This window comes from Hyla sarda, chromosome 6 (assembly GCF_029499605.1).
Source record: "Hyla sarda isolate aHylSar1 chromosome 6, aHylSar1.hap1, whole genome shotgun sequence".
Taxonomy (NCBI): Eukaryota; Metazoa; Chordata; class Amphibia; order Anura; family Hylidae; genus Hyla; species Hyla sarda.
This window is the reverse complement of record NC_079194.1, coordinates 243603750-243629605: the sequence shown is the minus strand read 5'-3', so window position 1 is coordinate 243629605 and position 25856 is coordinate 243603750. Positions and strand designations below refer to the sequence as shown.

The window sequence follows — 25856 nt, the reverse complement described above, 5'->3', positions numbered from 1 at the left end:
CACTTGCAGAGACTGGAAGCGATTCCTGCCTCATCTTTTGTTTTCCTACAGAGAGGTGCCCCAGGAATCTACTGGGTTCTCCCCCTTTGAGTTGCTATATGGGAGAAGGTTCTGCGGACCCCTAGATCTCATTAGAGGCCACTGGGAGGGGGAGACAGAGCAAGAAGGGACCCCCATAGTGCCGTATGTCCTGGAACTCCGGGACCGCATGGAGAAACTGTCTCTGATGGTAAGAGAAAATCTCCAGGTGGCCCAGGGGAAACAGAACAGGTGGTACGATCAGGGTACCCGACAGCGAGTCTTTCAGATTGGGCAGAAAGTGCTAGTGCTCAAACCTGTGAAGACGAACAAGATGCAAGCATCTTGGCAGGACCCGTATAAGCTGTTAGCTCAGGTATGTGATACTACCTACCTTATAGCCAGCTGTTCAGATGAGAGGATCCAGCGATCCTTTCATGTGAACATGCTGAAGGAGTATCAGGAGAGACCGGAGGATATCGCTGCAGTATGTGCCCCTGCTGCAGACGATACAGAGAGTTTACCCTTACCCGATTTGTTAAAGAGGGACTCCCAAACTGACCATACCAGCCTTCTACAGCTAGGTGACTGATTGAGCCCCACAGAAAAGGGACAGGCAAGACAGCTTCTGTGGGAGAAGCAGGCGACATTCTCCCAAGAGCCCGGCTATACTACCCTAGCTGTACATAAGGTAGACCCCTGAACAGAACCCTCTGCGACAACCCCCTTACCGTATCCCTGAAGCAGTCCGAGAAGGAATGCGGAAGGAGATACAGGAGATGACCCAGCTTGGGGTCATCGAACCCTCCAATAGCCCGTGGGCGACTCAATGAGCGGACCACCACTGACGGCTACCCAATGCCCCAGGTAGATGAATTATTAGACCGTATTGCCAGGGGGCGCTATCTGACCACCATAGACCTGTGTAAAGGCTACTGGCAGATTCCCCTGGCCGAGGATGCTATCCCCAAGTCGGCCTTCGTCATCTCATTTGGCTTGTACCAATTCAAGGTCATGCCATTTGGGATGAAGAATGCCCCGGCTACCTTCCAGCGCATGGTGGTTAGACTTCTCGATGGATTCCAGGAATTTGCTTGTGCATACCTGGATGACATTGCGATCTACAGTGGGTCCTGGGAGGAACACCTGGTGCATGTAGGGGTAGTCCTGGACAAAATTCAGGCCGCTGGCCTGACATTGAAGCCAGAAAAGTGCCATTTAGGCATGGCTGAAGTGCAATACCTGGGTCACAGAGTGGGGTGTGGGAGCCAGAGACCCGAGCCAGCCAAGATAGAGGCAGTAGCTAACTGGCCCACACCTATCACTAAGACCCAGGTGCTAGCCTTCCTAGGGACAGCAGGGTACTATAGACGCTTTGTCCCCGACTACAGCAATATTGCTAAACGCCTGACTGACCTGACCAAGAAAAATCTCCCTAAGCAGGTCCTGTGGTCTCCAGCTTGTGAAGCTGCGTTTCAAGCCCTTAAACAAGCTCTTGTGAATGCCCCTGTCCTGGCTGCCCCAGTCCCTAACAAACGGTTTCTCGTCCACACAGATGCTTCCATGTTTGGACTGGGGGCTGTGCTGAGCCAGGTCGGGGAAGATGGAGGAGAACACCCTGTCGCATATCTCAGTAGAAAGCTGTTACCCCGAGAAGGGAGTTATGCGGCAGTGGAGAAGGAATGCTTGGCCCTGGTCTGGGCATTGAAAAAGTTAAGTTCTTATTTGTATGGACAGGAATTTTCCCTTGTGACGGACCACAATCCCCTAGTCTGGCTTAACCGGGTTTCAGGAGACAATGGAAGACTGCTGCGGTGGAGTTTGGCCTTACAACCATACAACTTCACCATCAGCTACCGACCCGGTAAGCAGAACGGGAATTCAGATGGATTGTCTTGGCAAACCGACGTTCTTACCACCTCCTAGTCCGGTCATCCCCAAGTTGACACGCCAAAAGGGTCAAGCCGGGTCTGTCGGATTGTCCCACAAGGGGGGAGCTGTGTGACGGATCCATCTGCTTGTTAACCTCTTGGCCACAATTAGAACGTTGTGGTTAACCGCAGACACCTCTCCATTCCATTCGTACGGGTGGTCGTCGTTCGCCGACCACGAGGCGGCAACCGTTTTTGGGACCCGAGGAAAAATCAGCAGTGTTCGGTACAAATCCTATGGAACTAAAAACGGACCCTTTATCTACCAAACACCGCTGGAAGCTGCCGCCCGCCTTCTATTTCGTCATTTATATGTTTCAATGTGTTTTCTTGTTGTGTTCTGGGATGGCGATTGTCTCTGTCCTGGGAGATAATTGGATTTACCTGTCGGGGAGTGTCGTAACAATCACTTTTTTTGATGTGATGCTGACGGATACCTCTAACATACTGCTGAAATGCATTATGAATGGGACGCAGTGTATGGTCACACAGAGCGCATCCACAGCATATTTACACTGCGCATGCCCCTGGCAGTCAAAAGGGCAAGATCACTGCTGCGGCTGGGTAGCTCAGTGTGTCCGCTCATGACTGCCGACGGGAAATCTGCCGCTATGAGTGTACACACAAAGCCACCCAGCTGCAGCAGGGAGCTCGTTATTGTGACTGCTGGCGGGCATTCGCAGCATGTAATATGCTGTGGATGTGCGCCGGGTGAGCGTACACATTATGCATTTTTATTTTTCATTATAATTATTTAATAAATTATTTTTTATTTTAATATTTTTTTTACACTTTTTAAAGAAAAAAATGTACACTTTTTTTAACACTTTTGTTTTTACCTTTTTTTTTTTTTTTACCCTTTTTTTTTTAATGCTTTGGAATGCTTTGGAAAACGTTTTTATATATATCAACTGGCTCCGGAAAGTTAAACAGATTTGTAAATTACTTCTATTAAAAAATCTTAATCCTTCCAATAGTTATTAGCTTCTGAAGTTGAGTTGCTGTTTTCTGTCTAAGAGCTTTCTGTCTAAGAGCTGTCCAGCTCCTATGGGGATATTCTCCCATCATGCAAGGGATATTCTCCCATTATGCACAGCTCCCGTGACGTGACATCATCATTGAGCATTTAGAAAACTTCAGAAGCTAATAACTATTGGAAGGATTAAGATTTTTTAATAGAAGTAATTTACAAATCTGTTTAACTTTCCGGAGCCAGTTGATATATATATAAAAAAAAGTTTTTGCCTGGAATACCCCTTTAAGGTTATGTTCACATATAAAGGATCCTGCGCAGATTTGATGCACAGGGTTTGTAACTGCAGATTAGAAGCTGTGCTCAGTCATTGAAATCTGCAGCATCAAATCCTGCACATCAATTCTGCGTACGTGTGAACGTACCCTAAAGAGGTAATCTAGCCACGGGTAGGGGCGATTTGGTGGGGTTGGTATTCAAAAAGTATGCCCATTGTGTGGTTTATAACAAAGCAAACCTTTACCCAATGTGCCATACTGCAGCTCAGTGAGTCACTAGCCAAGGTGGGACACTGCTACGGCCAGCGATTCAATGGCCAGTATGACACATTGGGTCCAAGTGCTTCCCAGGCCCAACACGTCTTGATGCAGCTCAGGAAGACGATCGATGAAGTGCCCGAAGCAGGACACCGGAGGTATTTTTCGAATCGCTGGAGGTAAGTAAAGGTTTATTTTTTTATATACCACACAATAAGCCAACTTTTTGAACCCCCTCCTTCACCCGGCTGCTGAATAACCTCTTTAATCTGAGATTCGTTAGGGGAAGAACAGAAGCAACATCAGTAGGGCAGACTAGATGGACCAGGTGGTCTTTACACTCAGTTGGGGAGATTTATCAAAACCTGTGCTAAGGAAAAGTTGACCAGTTGCCCATAGCAACCAATCAGATTGCCTCTTTCATTTTAAAAGGGCCTTTCAAAAAGGAAAGACGTGATCTGATTGGTTGCTATGGGCATGTGATCAACTTTTCCTCTACCCAGGTTTTAATAAATCTCTCTTAAAACTAGAAGGAAAGAAAAGTATATACCCTTGGGTCTTCTTTGAAAAATTCAACTTTAAGGTGGCTTCAGAGATAATCCATGGCCAAGTCAGGTGGCACACTAAGACTTGTTAATGCACTCAGTATTTAGGTCCATTTTTTGATCCCCAAAATGGCTGTTTTATTTCCCCAAAAAATGTTGTGGCTGAAAAACCTGTGTAGGTACATTGGCTAAAAGTGTGTGCCATATACACACTAATTCCAAGTATTATGTAAATATAAAGTGCCCATTGTAGAATAAATATAAAGTGCCCATTGTAGAAAATACCATGTATACTGCCCTGTTATTTCTTGGCATCTGGATATAAGGGACATTCCCATCTGCCCAATGTATGTGGCAAGTACACAGAAGTTTGTAAGGGTAAGAAGCGTCACACTTTATTTACAAAAGAGAGAGATAATACAGAGCAGTCCACAGAGAGTAAACGGTGGCCTTCGGGGTAAGTCAGGACAACTATCTTGAAGGGCGCTCAGTGTAGCCAGCTTCCTGCACGATTGGGACTGATGAATGAAGGGTGGAGAGGGGCTGCTCTCTGTCAGGAGATGGTCTTCTTTATGGGGGAGCTTACTTCCAGCGGCCCCCAACTTTGCCTTTGCCTCCACTTGCCTTCTTGCTGCTGTTAACAGAAATAAAATATAGTGTCAGGAGATCCATGTAGAGAATTCAAATAAAAGAGAGAAAGGCTAGAGGCAGAACAGAGGACAGAAAGAAGGAAGTGAGGAAGAACAAGGACAGAAAGAGAAGAGTAGAAGAATGGAGTTGACAGAAGCATAGACAAAGTTCCCCTTGTTCACGCAAACCCATGCAAGGTCACTTACCATGTCCTCATGTTAGTTTGGGTGAGACTGACCATGTTGTCCCACATGCCATACCCCCCCCCCCCCCCATTGGTCATGCATGCTTGTCATAAGGTCACGTTGCTATCCCTCTGTCATCACTGTTGTAGAGGCCTCTAAATGTGGACCACAGTGACCGCTTTAGAAATACAGGCACAGATTTATATGATGCCATAGCCCATGGAGCTTGATGGTATTAGACATTGCGGACAGTAGTGAGAGAGTCCTAGCAAGTTCACCAGATTCTAATACTTTACCTTACATACAAGTGTCAGAGAAGAAGTAGGTTAGCAGGATTCAGTTCACTTACTTGTTATAACTTAGGGTTAGAAGTCGAAATATCACCATAAGCCAAAGATATGTCAGCAGTGGCTTGTGATATCTCTCAAGACGGTAACATCTTGCACATGTAGTGAGAATTTACTGTAGCATGTCATGCGTATACTGGAAATATAGTACTAGATGATTCCTTCACGATACAGTAAGGCCAGGTAACTCAGCTTTAATATCTGAGAGGTTATTCTCTTATAATGGGCATAATATTAGGCCAGTCATAGGCTGTGTAAGTAATTGACTATGAAAAAACATTCCAGTGTTCACAGTAGGGGATTAGAGAAGGAATATTGGAGGGTAGTATGTATTGTTTGTTTTTTTAGATGATTAGTACATGCATATCCGTATATAGTTTTATTCCATGCCGTTGCATTCATCTTGGAAATCATTTTACAAGGGAACTAACAGGGTTATATTGCATTTAGTTTAAGGGTGGAATTACATACATTATTTTGGGATTTATTTTGGTCAGCATTTTTTACTAAAACCAGGAATAGCTCAAAAACATAGAAAAAGCTGAAAATCTTTCCATTATAGTTTCTCACTGTTTTGGTTCCACTTCTGGTTTTGGTAAACTTAATGACCAAAATAAGGCTGAAAATATTGTGTGTGAATCCAGCCTAAAGGTTAGCTAGTTATGTCAATGATTTCTAATGGAAGGGTATTGGGTAAAGTGAATGCACTTTCTAGATTCATATAATTTATTCATTCATGAGGAATTGAGAAATAGTTGTGGAGAAACAGTGCTACTCTTCTCTATGGGTTGTGTATGGTATTGCATTTCAGGCCATTTCACTTAAAGGAGTATTCCAGCGCAAAATAACTTATCCCCTATCCTGGTGGATGATGGGGGTGCTACTGCTGGTGGGGGGGTGTTGCTGGTGGATGATGAGTGGCGCTTGATGGGGGCATTGTATGTGAGGGGCACATGATGGAGGCATTCTATGTGAGGGGTGCATGCGGCCCAGCCGCTACCTCCAGTGGCCCCCAGATAATTTGAGTTTGAGACCCCTGGTTTAGAGGAATGTCTTGGATGCAGGATGGGATTGGAAATCTGGGCATACTCACTGTTTCTGCAGCTGATCGATACGGTTCCTGAGGGTTGTAACCTGTTAAGACAACATACAACCCATTTATGCTTGAGGGTTCTATACAAAGCCTTACCTCCAGCTCTTTTCATGTCCTGAACTGTCATAGGGTGCATGTAGAAATCCTATTACCTCAATTACCAGTGTAGAAATCCACATGGGAAATAAAGAGTTGCAGTCGAGTCCAGCCTCTGTCTGGTAAAACACACACTTCTATACCTTGGTCTTGCCGAAACACATGACTTACCTTTTCACCAAGGCTTGGGCTTTAAGCAGAGGCATTTAACCTTCTACTTCAATAATATTTTTTTTAAATGAAGAACACCAATACTACAAGCCATTCTTGTGTATAGTACTACTAAATGCATGGGCACTATGTACACATCTTCTCCTTGGTGTGATATAATATATTTACTTGATATGATTCTCTACATATGAAGCGTAGCATCTATCCCGATCATGAGACCTAATATCTCTAAAAGGTAGCATTTGCCAAAACCAAAAAGGTGGGCAAATTTAATACAAATTTAACAATATTAATAATTTCTCACATAGTGGGACTTCTAATGAGGGTTGGGTCTACGTATTGTATTACTCTTTAAGAAGTCCTGGGCCGGGTATAAATATATATATATATTTATATATATATATATATATATATATATATATATCACCCTTATAGACCCTACCCTGACCCTACCCTTATAGAATATATATATTTATATTCTATAAGGGTAGGGTCACCCATGCCGTATCTTGCTGCATTTTTGCTGCTGAATATTTTCCTACCCATTGAACCCCCGCGATCAGACATCTTATCCCCTATCCTTGCATAGGGGATAAGATGTCTAGGGACCTCTTTAATAACATTTTTAGTTTGACCATCAGTCTAAATGTGCCTATTCCTAGCCATGTAAATGAATGAATTCTGCTTGCAGTCTTAGTGTCCTTCTTAATTTATTTCATGATGTCCTATATGCCAATGCTTTAACACCAAGCCCTGTCGTACCAACACTGCCCTGTGACATGCCTGAACAGCCAGCCCTGAGTTTACGCCCTTCGAGGCGGGCATCTCTACTTACAACTTAGAGAGTTCTTCTACTCTCCTGTGCAGAGTCGTAATCTAAGAAAGACCAAGATAATCATGTGAATAATGGGATAAGTTGGGAGATGGTCCTGGTTCTGATACTGTCCTGGGAATATAGTAGTACTGGATACTGAGTGTTCCTTGTCTATACTGCGATCCTGATATTTATAAGGTTCCTTTGGCTTTAGTGATGTTTCTTGCTGTTGCAGAACAGATGAAAAATCTGTATTTTTGCCTGTATTTTAATCTATATTGTGAATATATACTTTGTTTTATGTCTGAATATTGCATTTGCCTCTTTGACAAGTCTATGAAAAATATACAATTCTACAGGGGAAATAATATAGACAAGTAAGAAATTAGTGTTCTCATCTTGTAGAGTAACACTGGTGCATAGAGTGATACAATCCTAACGAGAATGACCCTTCGTGAATATATTTTCACAATGAAACATTCCCAAAATTCGTTTTGAGTCTGATTTGTTAAAATCATCTGGCAGATTCACTATGGACTATATCCAAAGAGCCTCAACTGCCCTGAAAAGTAGTTTTTAATACCTTAAAGGGGTACTCCGCCCCTAGACATCTTATCCCCTATCCAAAGGATAGGGGATAAGATGTCAGATCGCCGGGGTCCCGTTGCTGGGGACCCCCGGGATCGCCGATGCAGCACCCCGCTATCATTACTGCGCAGAGCGAGTTCGCTCTGCACGTAATGACGGGCAATACAGGGGTCGTAGCATCGTTACGTCACGGCTCCGCCCCTCGTGACGTCACGGCCCGCCCCCTCAATACAAGTCTATGGGAGGGCACGGCACGCCCCCGCCATAGACTTGCATTAAGGGGGCGGGCCATGATGTCACGAGGGGCAGAGCCATGACGTCACGCTGCTCCGTCCCCTGTATCGCCCATCATTACACACAGAGTGAACTCGCTCTGTGCAGTAATGATAGCGCGGTGCCGCAGCAGCAATCCCGGGGGTCCCCAGCAGCAGGACCCTGGCTATCTGACATCTTATCCCCTATCCTTTGGATAGGGGATAAGATGTTTAGGGGCGGAGTACCCCTTTAAGGCCTCCAAGATTTCAGGTTTATTATATTTATACTGTGCAGGGCAGGGTTCCCATCAGCAACATATAAGTATGGAATACGATGAACAAAGCAAGAGATGAGCAGCTGTGTAGGGCCAATAGTAGTTGCTGCCATTTTGAGAAGCTCTTCCAAAACAAACCTTTGGAAAGTTTGGAGTGACATGGATTCATGCTGAATTGATTTACTTATGTCTAATGATGACCTATAGGCTGATGTTAAAGAGGTACTCCACCCTAGACATATTATTCCCTATCCTGCGGCACCCTAGACATCCGGTGCACAGAGCGAACTTCGCTCTGTGCCGGATGACTGGCAATGCAGGGCGGAGGCTCGTGACGTCATGGCCATGCCCCCTCAAGGAAAGTTTATGGGAGGGGGCATGCGTCACAAGCTTCCGGAGCTGCACCTGACCCTCTAGACGAACACCGGGTGATGTAGGGAGATCGCGGGTGTCCCCAGCGGCAGGACCCTCGTGATCAGACATCTTATTAAGATGTCTAGTGGCAGAGTACCCCTTTAAGTATGTGGATTGTCAATACTTTCATAAGCTATTCACTACTTTCTAACCACTCTTAAAGTTTGTTCTTTTTTTATTATTTTTATTAAAGAAAGTCATTTTGAACACTTATTGCTTTTCTGAGCACCATTCCTAGACTGGGGCTTAATGTGCACTTAAAGTTTAGTCCATTGAAAATAATGGTGGCAATGTGACTTTTGTTATATTCTATGAAATTCAGTAACATCACCGCCATAAGTTTTACAACTCACAATGAAACTTGTACTTTCTATGCCCCTAGTGCTTGGTTTAACAGGATTGTTCTAGATTAGATAAAAGATTCTGGTTGGAAACTGCACCAATCTTTTCCATGGACGGTGTCAGGTATTGCAGGTTCGCTCCATTCACTAGAAGGCTTGAAATAAAGATAAGCTGCAAATCAGAACACGACCCATGGACAGGAGCTGTGCTGTTTCTGGGGTAAAAAAAAACTAAAAACTATTTTTCTAATACTGAACAACCCCTTAAACTTGGAAACATTTGTTCTGCTGAAAAGAAAACAATGTATTTGTTAGCAGACATGAAAGAGAATTATTATATATTAAATATATAGTGTAGATGTAAATTAGTCAGTTGCTTTTATATTGTACATTGAAATATAATGTTCTATTTTTTGGTAGATTTGGGATATGTGATAGTATGTATCATAAAATATGTAATATTCTTGCACAAAGCATTGGAAAACTTTAAAAAAGTATAATTAAGTTTAAACAAATTCAAATGTGTATAATTAATATCAAAATTACAATTTTTTTTCATCAAAATTACATAATAGAGGTTTTATGCAATACATCACATATGTTTTTCTGGAAAAATATTTAACCTATATCTCTTTTAGAAGTCAACTCCTTTATATTTTTCTAACATTTAGATAGTCCCCTATTAAATGCCTTTCTGGACACAATTACTAAGTAGAACCCCCAAATTGTAATTAAAGCTTAGAGCACTAAACAGTCTCTGGGGCAGGTTCACTCAATAATAAGCCCACCTATATTAAGTTACAGTAAGCTATACTTGTAGTAGTGTAATGTACCCTCTTTATCTAGTGCTTTTTATTATGACTATTATATTCCTTGGGTACTGTCTGACTATACATATGCATACAATTACAGTCCAGAAAAAGTGAAGAGGTCATGACCACTCTAATGTGCATTAACCAATATGAGATACTAAGAGATTCAAGAAGCACCTCATTGCTTTCTATATATCAAGTTTAGTCAATTGATATGTTAAAGCATGTACCATTAGGATTACATAGAGTTCGCTCACCTCATATTTCTGTTTCTTAAGCTTCTCTCCATACTCAAACTTCTCAGACTCCAGTTGGTACAGCCAGTCCCAAAGCTCTTTAGCCTTCTCCCTATTACAGACCAAGAGAAAAATGTGATATATTGTGGAGGCCCTACATATTCTTGCATTAAAAGAGTTCTCCATGTTGGAGATCCCTGTTTGTTACAAAGGTCCCATTACAATAATCTGATTGCAAAGTGTCCTCCTTTTTGAACTTCAAGGCGATCAACTGTATTTGTGGGGTAACCTGGCAGTACGTGTTCAATTTTGCCACAGTGCCACCACAAGGATTGCAGTAAGCCACATTTTTGTATCTTCTCTGTACTTTGGCCAAGAAATAAGGATCTTGACCTACAATATAGTAACCTTAAAGGGGTACTCCGCCCCTAGACATCTTATTTTATTCCCTATCCAAAGGGGACAATCCTGCCGCTAGGGACCTCAGCGATCCCCATGCTGCACCCGGCGTTCGTTTAGAGCGTCGGGTGCCGGGCTGGAGGCTTGTGGCATCACGGTTGGACCCCGCTTGTGATGTCACGACCACACCCTCTCAATGCAAGTCAATGGGAGGGGGCGTGATGGCCGTCACACCCACTCCCATAGACTTGCATTGAGGGGGCGTGCCCATGACATCATGAGTGGGCATGACCGCGACGTCACAAGCCTCCGCCCCACCTTGTCAGTCATCCGGCATGGAGCGAAGTTCGCTCCGTGCACTGGATGTCTGGGGTGCCACAGCCGAGATCGCGGGGGTCCCCAGCGGCAGGAGTCCCACGATCAGACATCTTATATAAGATGTCTAGGGGTAGAGTACCCTTTTAAGTTACATAATAGAATCTTGTACACTGGACAACCTAAACTAGACACATGACTATGAAACTACAAATATATTGACTTTGGATAGTCCTAGTCTAAGGCATCACTAAAAGATTCTGGACCTCTATTGGCTCTGTACAATGCCGGTGTCTTTTTATGCAGCAGTGGGGCCTGTGCATCCCTTCAGACACTATTACCTTGGTGTAAATGCTGCTTCTCCCCTTCCTATAGCTATGCCATTGGTTATAGCCATTTATACTAATGACTAATGTCAGAAGTCTGACCAAAAAAACTGACAAACTGGAGTTGATAATGTCTGAAAAGAATTATGACATAGTGGGTATAACAGAGATTTGATTGGATGATAGCTGTGACTGGACAGTCAACATACAGGGTTATAGTCTATTCAGGAAGGATTGGACAAAACGGAAAGGGGGAGGAGTTTATCTTTATGTGAAATAGAGTCTGAAAGCCGCACTGGATATATGGGAGGGAAACGATAATGTGGAGTCATTATGGGTAGAAATATATGGAGATAAAAATAAAAAAATTCTGATAGGGGTTTGCTATAAGCCACCAAACATAATGGAAGAGGCAGAAGATCAATTACTGAGGCATATAAACAAGGCAGCAAATCAGAATGAGGTGATAATAATGGCGGTCTTTAACTATCCTGATATAAACTGGGAGACTGAGACCTGTGAATCTCATAAAGGAAACAGGTTTCTGACTATAGATAAAGACAATTATCTGTCCCAAATGGTGCAGGGCCCAACCAGAGGGGGCGCCCTACTAGACTTAATATTAACCAACAGACCTGACAGAGTAACTAATGTACAAGTAGAAGGACACCTAGGAAATAGTGATCATAATATGATACATTATAACTTGTTCTTCAATAAGGGAATCTCTCCACAAAAACAATGAACTTTAGGAAGGCAAAGTTTGATCAACTCAGAGAAGCCCTTAACAATATAAATTGGGATAATGTCCTCAAAAACAAGAATACTGACACTAAATGGGAGACTTTTAAGAATATTTTAAATTCTCACTGTAAGATGTATATACCTTATGGGAAGAAAAGGGCCATCCCAATATGGATGAATACAAATATTAAGGGGGCAATAAATTACAAAAATAAAGCATTTAAACTACTAAAACAGGACTTCATTAAAAAGCTATAGAGAAAAATTGAACTTATGTAAAACACTGATAAAAGCTGCAAAAATAGAGACAGAAAGACTCGTTGCCAAAGAGAGTAAAACTAACCCCAAAATGTTCTATAACTATATAAACAGCAAAAAGGTTAAAAATGAAAGTGTTGGCCCTCAAAAAACGATAGGAAAAATCAAATATATTAAACAAATTCTTCTCCACTGTATTCACCAAGGAAAATGAAATGCCAGGTGAAATACAGCGAGATAAGGTAAACTCCCCAGTACAGGTCACCTGTCTAACCCAGGAAGAAGTACAGTGCTGCCTACAAAAAAAAATCAAAATAGACAAATCACCAGGTCCAGATGACATTCACCCCGGTGTTCTAAAGGAATTAAGTAATGTAATAGACGGACCCCTATTTTTAATATTCAGTGACTCCATAGTGACGCATGGCAAATGTGGTGCAAATGTTTAAAAAGGGGTCAAAATGTGACCCTGGAAATTATAGGCCTGTTAGTTTAACCTCTGTTGTATGCAAATTATTTGAGGGTTTTCTAAGGGATGCTATTTTGGAGTATCTTGATAAAAATAAATGTATAACTCCATATCAGCATGGCTTTATGAGGGATCGGTCCTGTCAAACTAACCTGATCAGCTTTTATGAGGAGGTGAGCTCCAGACTGGATCAGGGGGAATCGTGTGTAAGTGGGTAAGTAACTGACTCAGTGATAGGAAACAGAGGGTGGTTATTAATGGTACTTATTCTGATTGGGTGACTGTTACTAGTGGGGTACCACAGGGGTCAGTCTTGAGTCCTGTTCTATTTAATATATTTATTAATGAGCTTTTAGAGGGGTTGAATAGTAAAGTAGCAATATTTGCAGATGATACTAAACTCTGTAAAGCGGTTAACACTATAGAGGACAGTGCACTGTTACAAATGGATCTGGATAGGTTGGAGGTTTGGGCTGGAAAGTGGCTGTTGAGGATCAACACTGATGAATGTAAGGTTATGCCAATAGGGAGGAAAAATACGGGCTGAAATGTATTAAATGGGAGAACACTTGGGACGACTGACATGTAAAAGGATTTAGGATTCTTAGTTAATAGTAAATTTAGCTGTAGTGACCAGTGTCAGGCAGTAGCTGCCAAGGCAAATAAAATCATGGGGTGCATCAATAGGGGCATAGATGCCCACGACAAGGAAATAATTCTACCACTGTACAAATCACTAGTCAGACCACACATGGAATACTGTGTACAGTACTGGGCACCAGTGTACAAGAAAGATATAGTGGAGCTGGAGAGGGTTCAAAGACGGGCAACCAGAGTAATACGGGGAATGGGAGGACTACAGTACCCAGAAAGATTATCAGAATTGAGGTTATTTAGTTTAGAAAAAAGAAGGCGACCTAATAACTATGTATAAATATATTAGGGGGCAGTACAGAGATCTCTCCCTTGATCTATTTATACCCGGGACTGTATCTATAACAAGAGGGCATCCTCTACATCTTGAGGAAAGAAGGTTTCTACACCAGCACCGACGGGGGTTCTTTACTGTAAGAGCAATGAGACTATGGAACTCTCTGCCAGAGGAGGTGGTCATGGGGAACTCTGTAAAAGGGGCTGGATGCATTTTTGGAAAATGATAACATTGCTGGTTATGAATACTAGATTTATAGGGACAGAACGTTGATCCAGGGATTTATTCTGATGCCATATTTGGAGTCAGGAAGGAATTATTACCTCTAGTATGAGGTTTTTTTTTCTCCTTCCTCTGGATCAACTCAGTAGGGACTCATTAGGGTTATAGGTTGAACTTGATGGACTCTGGTCTTTTTTCAACCTTATGAACTATGTTACTATGTAGATATGGACATTTACATCTAGTTTACAGTTGCATTGCTGATTTTGTTATGAACTAAAGTCCATTGTCTACCTGAGTTTGTCCTCATTCATGTGGTCAACATTCAGGGGCTTGCGACGATCTGCCAGAATCTTCTTCTTCTGCTCACGGGCTGTTTGCTTCTTGCCTCTCTTCTGGTCAGCCTACGGAGAAAGCATCTTAATAGGTTAAGATACTGAATCTTTTGCTTAAAGGGGTAATCCAGGCCAAAACTTTTTTTATATATCAACTGGCTCCGGAAAGTTAAACAGATTTGTAAATTACTTCTATTAAAAAATCTTAATCCTTCCAATAGTTATTAGCTTCTGAAGTTGAGTTGTTGTTTTCTGTCTAACTGCTCTCTGATGACTCACGTCCGGGAGCTGTCCAGCTCCTATGGGGTTATTCTCCCATGATGCACAACTCCCGGGACGTGACATCATCATTGAGCAGTTAGACAGAAAACTTCAGAAGTTAATAACTATTGGACGGATTAAGATTTTTTAATAGAAGTAATTTACAAATCTGTTTAACTTTCCGGAGCCAGTTGATATATATATATATATATATAAAAAAAAGTTTTTGCCTGGAATACCCCTTTAAAGTAATGTAGATTTGACTAACTGTGTTTATATCTATGACCAGTTTTACTTAGAGATGGAAAGGCCTGGAAAAAAGACAGAAACCTTGGGGTGGGGGGACTTTTTCCCAAAGCAGTTTTTGTTTTGTTTGGAATATGACTATGGAATATGGTTTTTATAATGAAAAATAATCTGCCTATATCATGGCATTCAAACTATATAACATTTAGACCTACATGAAAGACATCTGAGAATCTTTTGTAAGTTCTTCAGTCTGGGAATGCAATTTTTAAAGAGCAATATGCATTTCTGTCTCAAAGGGTGCTGCATCGAAAAGGTTTCAGTTTAATTTGGTTGTGGTTGAGCTCCATTTCTGTTCTCTCAGATCGCCCTTAAAAGGGTACTCCGGTGGAAAACAATTAATTTTTTTTTTAAATCAACTGGTTCCAGAAAGTAAAATAGATTTGTAAATTATTTCTATAAAAAAATCTTAATCCTTCCAGTACTTATCAGCTGCAGTATGCTCCAGAGGAAGTTAAAGAAGTACTCCTTTGTGAAAAACTTTTTTTTTTTATATCAACTGATGCCAAAAAGTTAAACAGATTTTTAAATTACTTCTGTTAAAAAAAATCTTAATCCTTCCAGTACTTATTAGCGGCTGTATACTACAGAGGAAATTCTTTTGTTGTTGGATTTCTTTTCTGTCACAACCACAGTGCTCTCTGCTGACACCTTTGTCCATGTCTGGAACTGTGAAGAGCAGAAGGAAATCCCCATAGCAAACATATGCTGCTCTGGACAGTTCCTAAAATGGACAGAGATGTCAGCAGAGAGCACTGTGGTTGTGACAGATAAAAAATCCCAAAAGAAAATAATTTGCTCTGTAGTATATAGCTGCTAATAAGTACTGGAAGGATTAAGAATTTTTAATAGAAGTAATTTACAAATCTGTTTAACTTTCTGGCACCAGTTGATTTAAAAAAAAAAAAAAAAAGTTTTCCACCGGAGTAAGTTCTTTTCAGTCTGATCACAGTGCTCTCTGCTGACACCTCTGTCCATGTCAGGAACAGGTTTAAGATTTTTTTAATAGACATAATTTACAAATCTGTTTAACTTTCTGGAGCCAGATGATATAAAAAAAAAAATTCCACCTGAGTACCCCTGTAACTGATATTCATCTGATTCCTATTATTGTTTTTCTCCATCACAGATAAAGTGTGGATGACTATTTATTGGTTTTTACTTTTTTTTTTGTCCCTCTCAGTTAAATGGCGAGGCCAACATCCATTGAAATGATTAAAAAAAATTTACAATTTTACTTTGCATTATTTAAAATTTTCCCCCAAATAGTTTTATTTCCTAAAAAATTTCCAGATATTTTACATTTTGTTCTCTTCCATACATCACATTCATCTCCTTTATTTCCCTCTATATTTGGTCCTGATTACCTCTTATTCCCCCTTTTTTTATATACCAGATACATTTCAGGATTGTGATTCATTTTCTTATTTATTTGGAGGCTCAGGGTTCCTTTCTACATTATCTGGATGCAGTGGAACGCATTGTGCGCTCCACGCCTCCATTTAGACCCTTATCACATTATCACTTCCTGTTTCCAGCAATCTCACAGTAGTTGGAACGCATACTGCGATCCACACCTCATCCCCGATACAGGTAGCGTTCCACATATCGTTCTATATGTCTTACACTACACAATTTTTCTATTATCCTTACCCTTACCTACTTTTCTTATATCCCAACTTTCTATCTTACTATTTTCACCCTTATTCTGTCTAGTATGTCCCCTGCCCAATGCCGCGGCATATCGGGAGTGGGACTCCTGCACTTCCGGCCGGGAGCCTGTTAAAGACGGAACTACGTTAGTCGTCCAGTCACCTGTTGGCAGTCATAGACTGCATTCTATACACCTCTCTCCCGCTTTTCTCTAAATCCACACCTCCGCAGCAATCTGTAAGTACGAACTTTTTCTATGTTCAACAGCATGTATACTGCCCTTCTCCATACCATCTATTTTGGATTCAGTATGCGATCTTCCTTACATGTTTAACCATTAGATACACATTTCAGTGGTCGTGCTCTCCTTGCCCCTATGCGGAATTCCTATGATATGTTATGTGTATATAATATTTAATATTTCCACACTACTTTGCCTATTGTCCCAGGATGTCCTTATGAATCAAATTTTTTTAAATATATTTTATTTACCTTTTCCAGGTTATACCATGTAGTTACCTATTAACCTAATGACCTTATAGTAATTTTCTTTCAAGCACAACGAAGTTGTTTCCCTGGCGACTCTGGCTAATGATGTAACCTATATGACATTTTTTCTTATCATTATTATGTTTCATTTATTATACTCCATTGTTAATTAGGATTGAAAAATCCATTATTTTGATAGCTGTGTCTTCATTAGCACTGTCTATCTTATATTATTTTGTCATATTCATTATTATTTTCTTGTATATATTAATTTTAGAACTCTGAGGAAGGTCCAGGGATTGGACCGAAACGTCAGATTCTAAGGCTTCTAAGTAATACTCAATTCTGTCTGAGTGCCGAGTTTTTCTACCTTACATTTTGTACTAGTCATTTTTGGGATTGGATTGCTGGAGCTAGGATTAGCTAGCCTTGACATCAGCCTTTTTGGCTTTTCTGCTATCTTTTTTTACCTTAGCCAGGTAGCTACTGTAATTGGCTCCCATGGAGGACAGAGCCTTCTTCTTCTTCATGTCATCCTCTGCACGTCTCATGGCATCCTGTTCCTCTCTTCTTGCCTTCTCTTCCTGTGTAAAGCATAAATAGTAAGGATGAGTTCACGGCATCACATGAACTTGGATTAGTTGGTGCCATAACAAGTATATGGCACATAAATGTAGAGCTTTGCAAGAGTAACCTGGTACTTACAGCAAGTCTGTTCTGACGCTCCTTCTCTTTCTCTGCTCTGATCCTCTGTTGTTCAGATCTCTCAGCCCTACGTTTCTCCTGAAAAAAGCAATAAAACAATGTCATTAGAAAAGAAAAAGGTGCTCAATATCATTTGGAACAACTTTTAGAATTATATTATAATATATACTGTATATCAATGATCCCCAAAACCACAGCTGAAGGGCCACTATTTGGGGTATACTGCTGTAGATGATAATATCCCAGCCATAAAGGGGTACTCCGCTGCTCAGCGTTTGGAACAAACTGTTCCGAACGCTGAAGCCGGTGCTGGGAGCTCGTAACCTCAGAGCCACGCCCCCTCCTGATGTCACGCCCCTTCAATGCAAGCCTATGGGAGGGGGCGTGACGGCAGTCACGCCCCCTCCCATAGACTTGCATTGAGGGGGCGGAGTGTCACATCATGAGGGGGGCGGGGCTATGATGTCACAAGCTCCCGATGCAGGCTCCAGTGTTCATAACAGTTTGTTCCAAACTCTGAGCAGCGGAGTACCCCTACAAGTCTATGCTCTGCTGATCAGACCTCAATAGACAGTTAATTTATGTAACCATTTGGGTCACCATTACCAAAACACATATAGTAACTAGGTATAAGTGTACTTGTAAGACATTTGTTGTACAAAATTGCCAAGTAGTGAACATCTATGGGTACAACTTCAACTTTGTATATGTTAATACATAAAAAACGATCCATTGTAGTGTAACTTTACATTGTAAAACAGTGGAAACACCTTAAAATATATCATAAACTGCCTAGATTAAAGGGATATTCTGGAGGAAAAACAATATTTTATTTTCAAATTACCATAACAGGTGCCAGAAAGTTATACAGATTTGCAAATTATTTAGGCCTTCCAGTACATATCAGCGCTATGTGCCATAGGAAGTCATGTAGTCTTTCCAGTCTGACCACAGTGCTCTCTGCTGCCATCTTTGTCTGTGTCAGGAACTGTCCAGAGCAGAAGCAAATCCACATAAAAAACCTTTCCTGCTCCAGACAGTTCCTGACAAGACAAAGATGGCAGCAGAGAGCACTGTGGTCAGACCGGAAAAGACTACATGACTTCCTATGGCACATATCGCTGATATGTACTCGAAGGCCTAAATAATTTGCAAATCTGTATAACCTTCTGGTACCTGTTAATTTGAAAAATATATATATATTATTTTTCCTCCAGAATATCCCTTTAGGGTACGTTCACAGGAGCTGATTTTTTTGCGGGTTTTCCGCTGCGTATTTGAAAGTGGGCGGGCCCTTCTCGGCTGTCCGCAGCAGATTTTCCGCGGCAGAATTTACCCTGCAGAAAATCCGCCGCAAGCCCCATTGAAGTCAGTAGGGACTGCGGCGGATTTTCCGCAGCGTAAATTCCACCGCGGAAAATCTGCTGCGGACAACCGAGAAGAGCCCGCCCACTTTCAAATACGCAGCAGAAAACCCGCAAAAAAAATCCGCTCGTGTGAACGTACCCTTAATCTAGGTAGTTTATGATATATTTTATGGTGTTCCCACTGTTTTACAATGTAAAGTTACTCTACTATTAACATATACGAAGCTGAAGTTGTACCCATAGATGTTCACTACTTGGCAATTTTGTACGACATATACCTTACAAGTCCAATTATACCTAGTTACTATATGTGTTTTGGTAATGGTGACACAAATGGTTACAAATGAAGAGTGAAATATAAAAACTATACAACATGTTATAGGCAAAAAATCATATAAACAAACAGTAAGTAACCTGGAAAATAATGTTGGTAAGCTCTTTAATACCCTATCATTTGTACTTATACTACAATGGTATCTGGTCTTTCTTTCCTCCATACACAGCTCACTGGGTAATACTATTAATACAGCCCAGGTAGTAGTAATGTTACTTACAATTCTATCTTTCAATGCAATAAGTTCCTCTTCTTCCTTCTTACGGCCCTCAAAGTGCTGATCAATGAGAGACTGCAACTCAATCAAGTCCTTGTTCTGTCTCTTCTTCTGGATATCCTGTAGACAAAGATTACACCTTCTATAAGACTCCTCATACGAAAAGCTCCAGTTAAATAATATATGTAATGGTAAGATGACATGAAAAGAAATAGCAAAAGTTTAGTATTCAGTTACTTGATTCATTCAGTAATACAGATACATGTATTTAGTCCAAGTTCCTTTTAAGGCTATGTTAGAATTTTAAAGGGGTACCCTGCCCCTAGACATCTTATCCCCTAGCTGGGACCCCCATGATCTCTGTGAAGCACCCGTTTGTTCGTTTAGAAGGCTGTGTGCCTGCGGCAGGGGTCATGACATCATGGACACGCCCCTTGTGATGTCATGCCACACCTCATCAATGCAAGTCAATGGGAGGGGGTGTTGCACCGCTACGCCCCCTCCCATTGACTTGCATTAAGGGGTTGTGGCGCGACATTGAGAGGGCGTGGCCGTGATGTCACAAACCCCCCCACCGCCCCCTTCAAGCGTTCAAAACAAAATGTAATGAACACCGGGGCAACAGAGTACCTCTGTAAGCCAAATCCCATGGAAAAATTCAGGTCAGAAATTCCATTATTTTCAATGGGATTCTGCTGCAACGTGAACATGGCAGAATTTCAGTGGCGGAAACATCTGTTGCGAAATTCAGATTCCAGCCTCAGCAGAAAGAATGGAAATGTCTATTCTATTTGCGGAATCCGCTCAGAAATGCATTGCTGTCTATGGAGATGGTCTATTTCTGAGCAGTCCTAGCGCCAGCACTTTCTGCTGGTGTCCACTGTCTGCAGAATGTCCGCAGGAAATAATATAAATGCCACAATGAAAACACTGTACACTGAGGTACAATGGAAGCCACTTTACAACTCTGTACAACTTAAAGACATAGGGGAGGTTTATTAAAACCTGTGCATAGGAAAAGTCCAGTTGCCCATAGCAACCAATCAGATCGCTTCTCTTATTTTTCAGAGGCCTTTTCAAAAAGGAAAGAAGCAATCTGATTGGTTGCTATGGGCAACTGGACAACTTTTCCTCTGCACAGGTTTTGATAAATCTTCCCCATAATGCCGTGTGGATAAGCACGTAAATATCACACATCCTCCCCTACTTTTTTATACTCTTCCTTTATGACTATACTTACATCAAAGTCTACTTTCTCTCCATCTGGGATTTTAGGTGCAGTGATCCTAAAAGAAAACCATTGTATTAATGAAAGTTCCTCACCTTGAGCTGAGACAATTTTTTTCTTTTTTTTCAAGTATAGTGAATGATAGACTACTAAGTTAATAGACTGCAATGGTTTGTAAAGTTTGGCCCAGTGTGGGAGTTCTAAGATATGATATAGAATTGTGCATGTGGTAGGCGTATGAGCATTTTTACAGTTATTACACACTTTTTTTTTATTTTATTTTTTAGAAGAATGCCCATTCTACAAAATAAACCTTTACTTACCTCCAGCACTCCCGTGGTGCCTCTAGTGTCCTTTTACAGTCCTCACTGTGATCCTCTTCCTGTGGGAAGGCATGACATTTTGGCCCAGAGTATCATACTGCCTACTGCCACTCAGCCAATCACTGGCTGCAGCGATGTCCCGGCTAGGTATTGACTGAGCGGCATTATTACACTCTGGGCCCAAGCATCGTGCTTTCTCACAGGAAGAGGATTGCAGCCGAGGACCGGAAGAGGACACTGGAGGCACTGCTGGTGGCAAGTAAAGTTTTTTTTTTTTTTTATATAATGTAGACTGCAAATTCTTCTAAAAACAAAATCTCCCACTGAATAACCCCTTTAAAGAGGCTCATGTGCTCAGAACTCCAAGAGCCCAATAATTAGTCCAGCCCATGTCCTCTTTATCACTTCCCATTCCTGCTGTCAATCAAAGGTGAGGAAGACGTATGCAAGCGACTCGACACCTGCTGTGCTGGGGAATGCACCCTGGGTACTTAAGTCTACATATTAACAATTTTTTTTTATTTTTTATGGTCGACACAGGGAGGGAAGGGGGGGTGAATATGGGGAAAAATGGAAAAGGTTGTCTTTTATAATTCTTATTTCTTATGTGTAAAAACAACGATTTTTGTAACCTTTTCATTAATAAAAATAATAAAAAAAAAACAAAAAAACAAAGAGGCTTGGCACTGGAAAGGGCTTTGGAGATAAAAAAAAAAAAAGTATGCCCAGAATCACGATGGCTAGCCCATCTAGCCTTGGGCCTATTTATACCCCTGTTTTCCTGCTTACAGGTCCATTTTAAGGGGGTAATTTATTAACATGTTTTTCCCATCTGGCATAGCTGGTCTGTGTTTATCAAGATGCCTGCGCCTGTTGATAAATGTCGGCTAATGTTTACGGTGCTAATGTGAAGTGCACTTGTCAGTCCATCATGTATATAAGTGGCCATTGCACAGATCTGTGTGAATTATGCAAAAGTTGCACATCATAAATCAGGCCCACAAAACATCGACTTGATTTACCAGCAAAGAAAGCCACATCATAAATGCAGCGTGGGCTGTGACTTTGGAGCTATATAGGCCGATCTGGACCTTCATAAATGACACAAGTATCTATAATATGAAAGGAAGAGTCTAGTGGAAACAATATGTGCCATGGTGTAGATTGGCGCTTTTTTTACTTACTTGGGTTTTGGCTTTTCTTCTATAGTTAGAAGTAGTGGAGGGATAGAAGAGAAAGGAAAGTGAATAGAATAGAACATATATATAAAAAGGTAGATTAGGTGGATATTACAGAGGGGAGAAAATGCACACCCAAAACAACAAACAAACATGAGATAATCCTATCGAATACAGGGATGTATGTTGGGGATCCATACAATTTATTCAAGCTGGTGGCATCTAATAATGTCATTGTATTGTTCCTGAACTGACTGTGTGTAGCCTGGAGTGATCTGAGGTTGGACCTTTAACTAAGTATCCAACAACCTATTGACTAAGAAGCCTGTTAGGCATTGCCAGTGTACTCCACCAGGGCAGATGTCATAGTGACTGGAGATTCTGGCTTTATATTGATGCAGAATTTAAATTCTGTTCATACAGAAATAAAGTATTATCTTGCTCAGCAGAAAAAAATATTTTTATGTATGTATCACTAAATATATGTTCACACAACAGATTTTCTGGTATGTAAAATCCTTTACAGAAATTTGAGGCATAACCTTAGATTTCTGCTGCATATTTGTGCGTATAGTGCAGATTTGACCAGGATTCATAATGGGGTTAACCCACATCCTGGCTACCTGATGCAAAATCCACATCTAAGAAGAGACATTGCACCAGGGAAAAAATCTGTGCCGTAATTCACATGTGAACTGCAGGGCAAATCCCCCCTGAAAACAGCAAGAAGCAAAATCCAAGTGGTATTCTTACAGATTCTAATGCAGAATCCAAGAGAAGAAAACTCACTTTGAACAAGGTCTAAAGTTCCAATAAAATGCCCTAAGTACGCCTATCCTGTCAAAATACAATCATAGGCCAGAAGACTATAAAGTGTAAGTGGGAAAAAAACACAATCCAGACAATCAATGGTACGTTAATGGAAAGAAACACAGGTTATTTCTGGAGCTAGAGACTAAAATGGAATGTAAAAGAGGGAGGAAAGATTTTGGTACAGAGAAGAAGAGATAGAACAGAGATAGGTGAAGAATACAATAAAGAAGGAGGAAAAAGAAAAGGAAATATGGAAAATGGAAACAATTTATAAAAGGGAAGGATATATAGAGAAGAGACAGAAGTAAGGAAAGACAGAAGAAATAAATAAAAAGTGGAGAAGAGGATGAAAGGAAATGGAGAGAATTAGGGGAGAACAGTAATGCTATTCACAGGACTGTGCAACAAATAGTAAAGTGCAACTACATAGGGGACCTGGATCCATATGCAGATAAATAGGAGAATAGAGCTATAGGCAGATAGATAGGAACATGGAACTACAGGCAGATACAAAGAATGGAGCTACAGGCAGATACAAAGAATGGAGCTACAGGCAGATAGATAAGATAGAGCTACAGGCAGATAGATAGGAAAATGGAGTTACAGGGAGATAGATAGGAAAATGGAGCTACAGGCAGATAGATAGGAGAATGGAGCTACAGGCATATAGATAGGAAAATGGAGCTATAGGCAGATAGATAGGAAAATGGAACTACAGGCAGATAGATAAGAGAATGGAACTACAGGGAGATAGATAGAAGAATGGATCTACAGGCAGATAGATAGGAGAATGGATCTACAGGCAGATAGATAGAAGAGTGGAGCTACAGGCAGATGGATAAAAGAATGAAACTACAGGCAGATAGATAGGAAAATGGAGCTACATGCAGACCTATAGGAGAATGGAGCTACAGGCATATAGATAGAAGAATGGAGCTACATGCAGAGAACAAGGAGAATGGATCTACAGGCAGATAGATAGAAGAATGGATCTACAGGCAGATAGATAGGAGAATGGATCTACTGGCAGATAGATAGGAGAATGGAGATAAGGCAGATAGATGGAAGAATGGAGCTACAGGCAGAGAACTAGGAGAATGGATCTATAGGCATACAGATAGAAGAATGGAACTACAGGGAGATAGATAGAAGAATGGAGCTACAGGCAGATAGATAGGAGAATGGATTTACTGGCAGATAGATAGGAGAATGGAGCTACAGGCAGATAGATAGGAGAATGGAGCTAAAGGCAGATAGATAGGAAAATAGATCTACAGGCAGAAAGATAGGAGAATGGAGCTACAGGCAACTAAATAGAATACAGAGAATACATAGAAGAATGGAACTACAGGCAAAAAGATTGGAGAATAAAACTACAAGCAGAAAGATAGGAAAATTATGCTACAGGCAGATAGATAGGAGAATGGAACTACAGGCAGATAACTAGAAGAATGGAGCTACAGGCAGATAGATAGGAGAATGGAGTTACAGGCAGATAGATAGAAGAATGAAACTACAGGCAGATGGATAAGAGAATGGAACTACAGGCAGATAGATAGGAAAATGGAGCTACAGGCAGATAGATAGGAGAATGGAGCTACAGGCAGATAGATAGAAGAATGAAACTACAGGCAGATGGATAAGAGAATGGAACTACAGGCAGATAGATAGGAAAATGGAGCTACAGGCTGGCCGATAGGAGAATGGAGCTACAGGCAGATAGATAGAAGAATGGAGCTACAGGCAGAGAACAAGGAGAATGGGTCTACAGGCAGATAGATAGGAGAATGGATCTGCAGGCAGATAGATAGGAGAATGGCGCTACAGGCAGATAGATAGAAGAATGGAGCTACAGGCAGCTAGATAAAAGGATGGAACTACAGGCAGATAGATAGGAGAAATAAACTACAGGGAGATATATAGGAGAAAGGAGCTACAGGCAGAGAACTAGGAGAATAGATCTACAGGCAGATAGGTAGGAGAATGGAGCTACAGGCAGATAGATAGAAGAATGGAACTACAGGCAGATAGATAAGAGAATGGAACTACAGGGAGATAGATAGAAGAATGGATCTACAGGCAGATAGATAGGAGAATGGATCTACAGGCAGATAGATAGAAGAGTGGAGCTACAGGCAGATGGATAAGAGAATGGATCTACAGGCAGATAGATAGGAGAATGGATCTACAGGCAGATAGATAGGAGAATGGATCTACTGGCAGATAGATAGGAGAATGGAGCTACAGGCAGATAGATGAGATGGAAGAATGGAGCTACAGGCAGAGAACTAGGAGAATGGATCTACAGGCAGACAGATAGGAGAATGGAACTACAGGGAGATAGATAGAATAATGGAGCTACAGGCAGATAGATAGGAGAATGGATTTACTGACAGATAGATAGGAAAATGGATCTACAGGCAGATAGCTAGGAGAATGGATCTACTGGCAGATAGATAGGAGAATGGAGCTACAGTCAGATAGATGGAAGAATGGAGCTACAGGCAGAGAACTAGGAGAATGGATCTACAGGCAGATAGGAGAATGGAGCTACAGGCAGATAGATAGAAGAATGGAGCTACAGGCAGATAGATAGAAGAATGGATCTACTGGCAGATAGGAGAATGGAGCTACAGGCAGATAGATAGGAGAATGGAGCTACAGGCAGATAGATAAAAGAATGGAGCTACAGGCAGATAGATAGGAGAATGGATCTACAGGCAA

General features: G+C 41.3%; 2 protein-coding genes across 5 annotated transcripts in view; one reads left to right on the top strand and one right to left on the bottom strand.

The window, feature by feature from the left end:
- Positions 1-4385: 4385 nt before the first annotated feature.
- Positions 4386-25856, bottom strand: part of TNNT3 (troponin T3, fast skeletal type) — a 48861-nt gene continuing 27390 nt past the window's right edge. For 2 of the 3 annotated variants that reach the window (XM_056526857.1, XM_056526859.1), the window contains 9 exons: positions 22326-22344; positions 20831-20876; positions 19594-19710; positions 17673-17750; positions 17438-17551; positions 14218-14327; positions 10281-10371; positions 7361-7401; positions 4386-4637 (listed from right to left, as the gene is read on the bottom strand). In XM_056526857.1, coding sequence (XP_056382832.1) covers positions 4586-4637; positions 7361-7401; positions 10281-10371; positions 14218-14327; positions 17438-17551; positions 17673-17750; positions 19594-19710; positions 20831-20876; positions 22326-22344 — 668 coding nt within the window. In that variant the 3' untranslated portion in view covers positions 4386-4585. Of the gene's footprint in view, positions 4638-6258; positions 6300-7360; positions 7402-10280; positions 10372-14217; positions 14328-17437; positions 17552-17672; positions 17751-19593; positions 19711-20830; positions 20877-22325; positions 22345-25856 lie in introns of all 3 variants that reach the window. The other variant, XM_056526856.1, reaches the window with a different exon arrangement.
- Positions 16599-25856, top strand: part of PRR33 (proline rich 33) — a 68530-nt gene continuing 59272 nt past the window's right edge. Inside the window, exon 1 of one of the 2 annotated variants that reach the window (XM_056526851.1) lies at positions 16599-16715. The gene's annotated coding sequence lies outside the window, so the exon portion shown is untranslated. Of the gene's footprint in view, positions 16716-19660; positions 19782-25856 lie in introns of those variants that run through there. The other variant, XM_056526852.1, reaches the window with a different exon arrangement.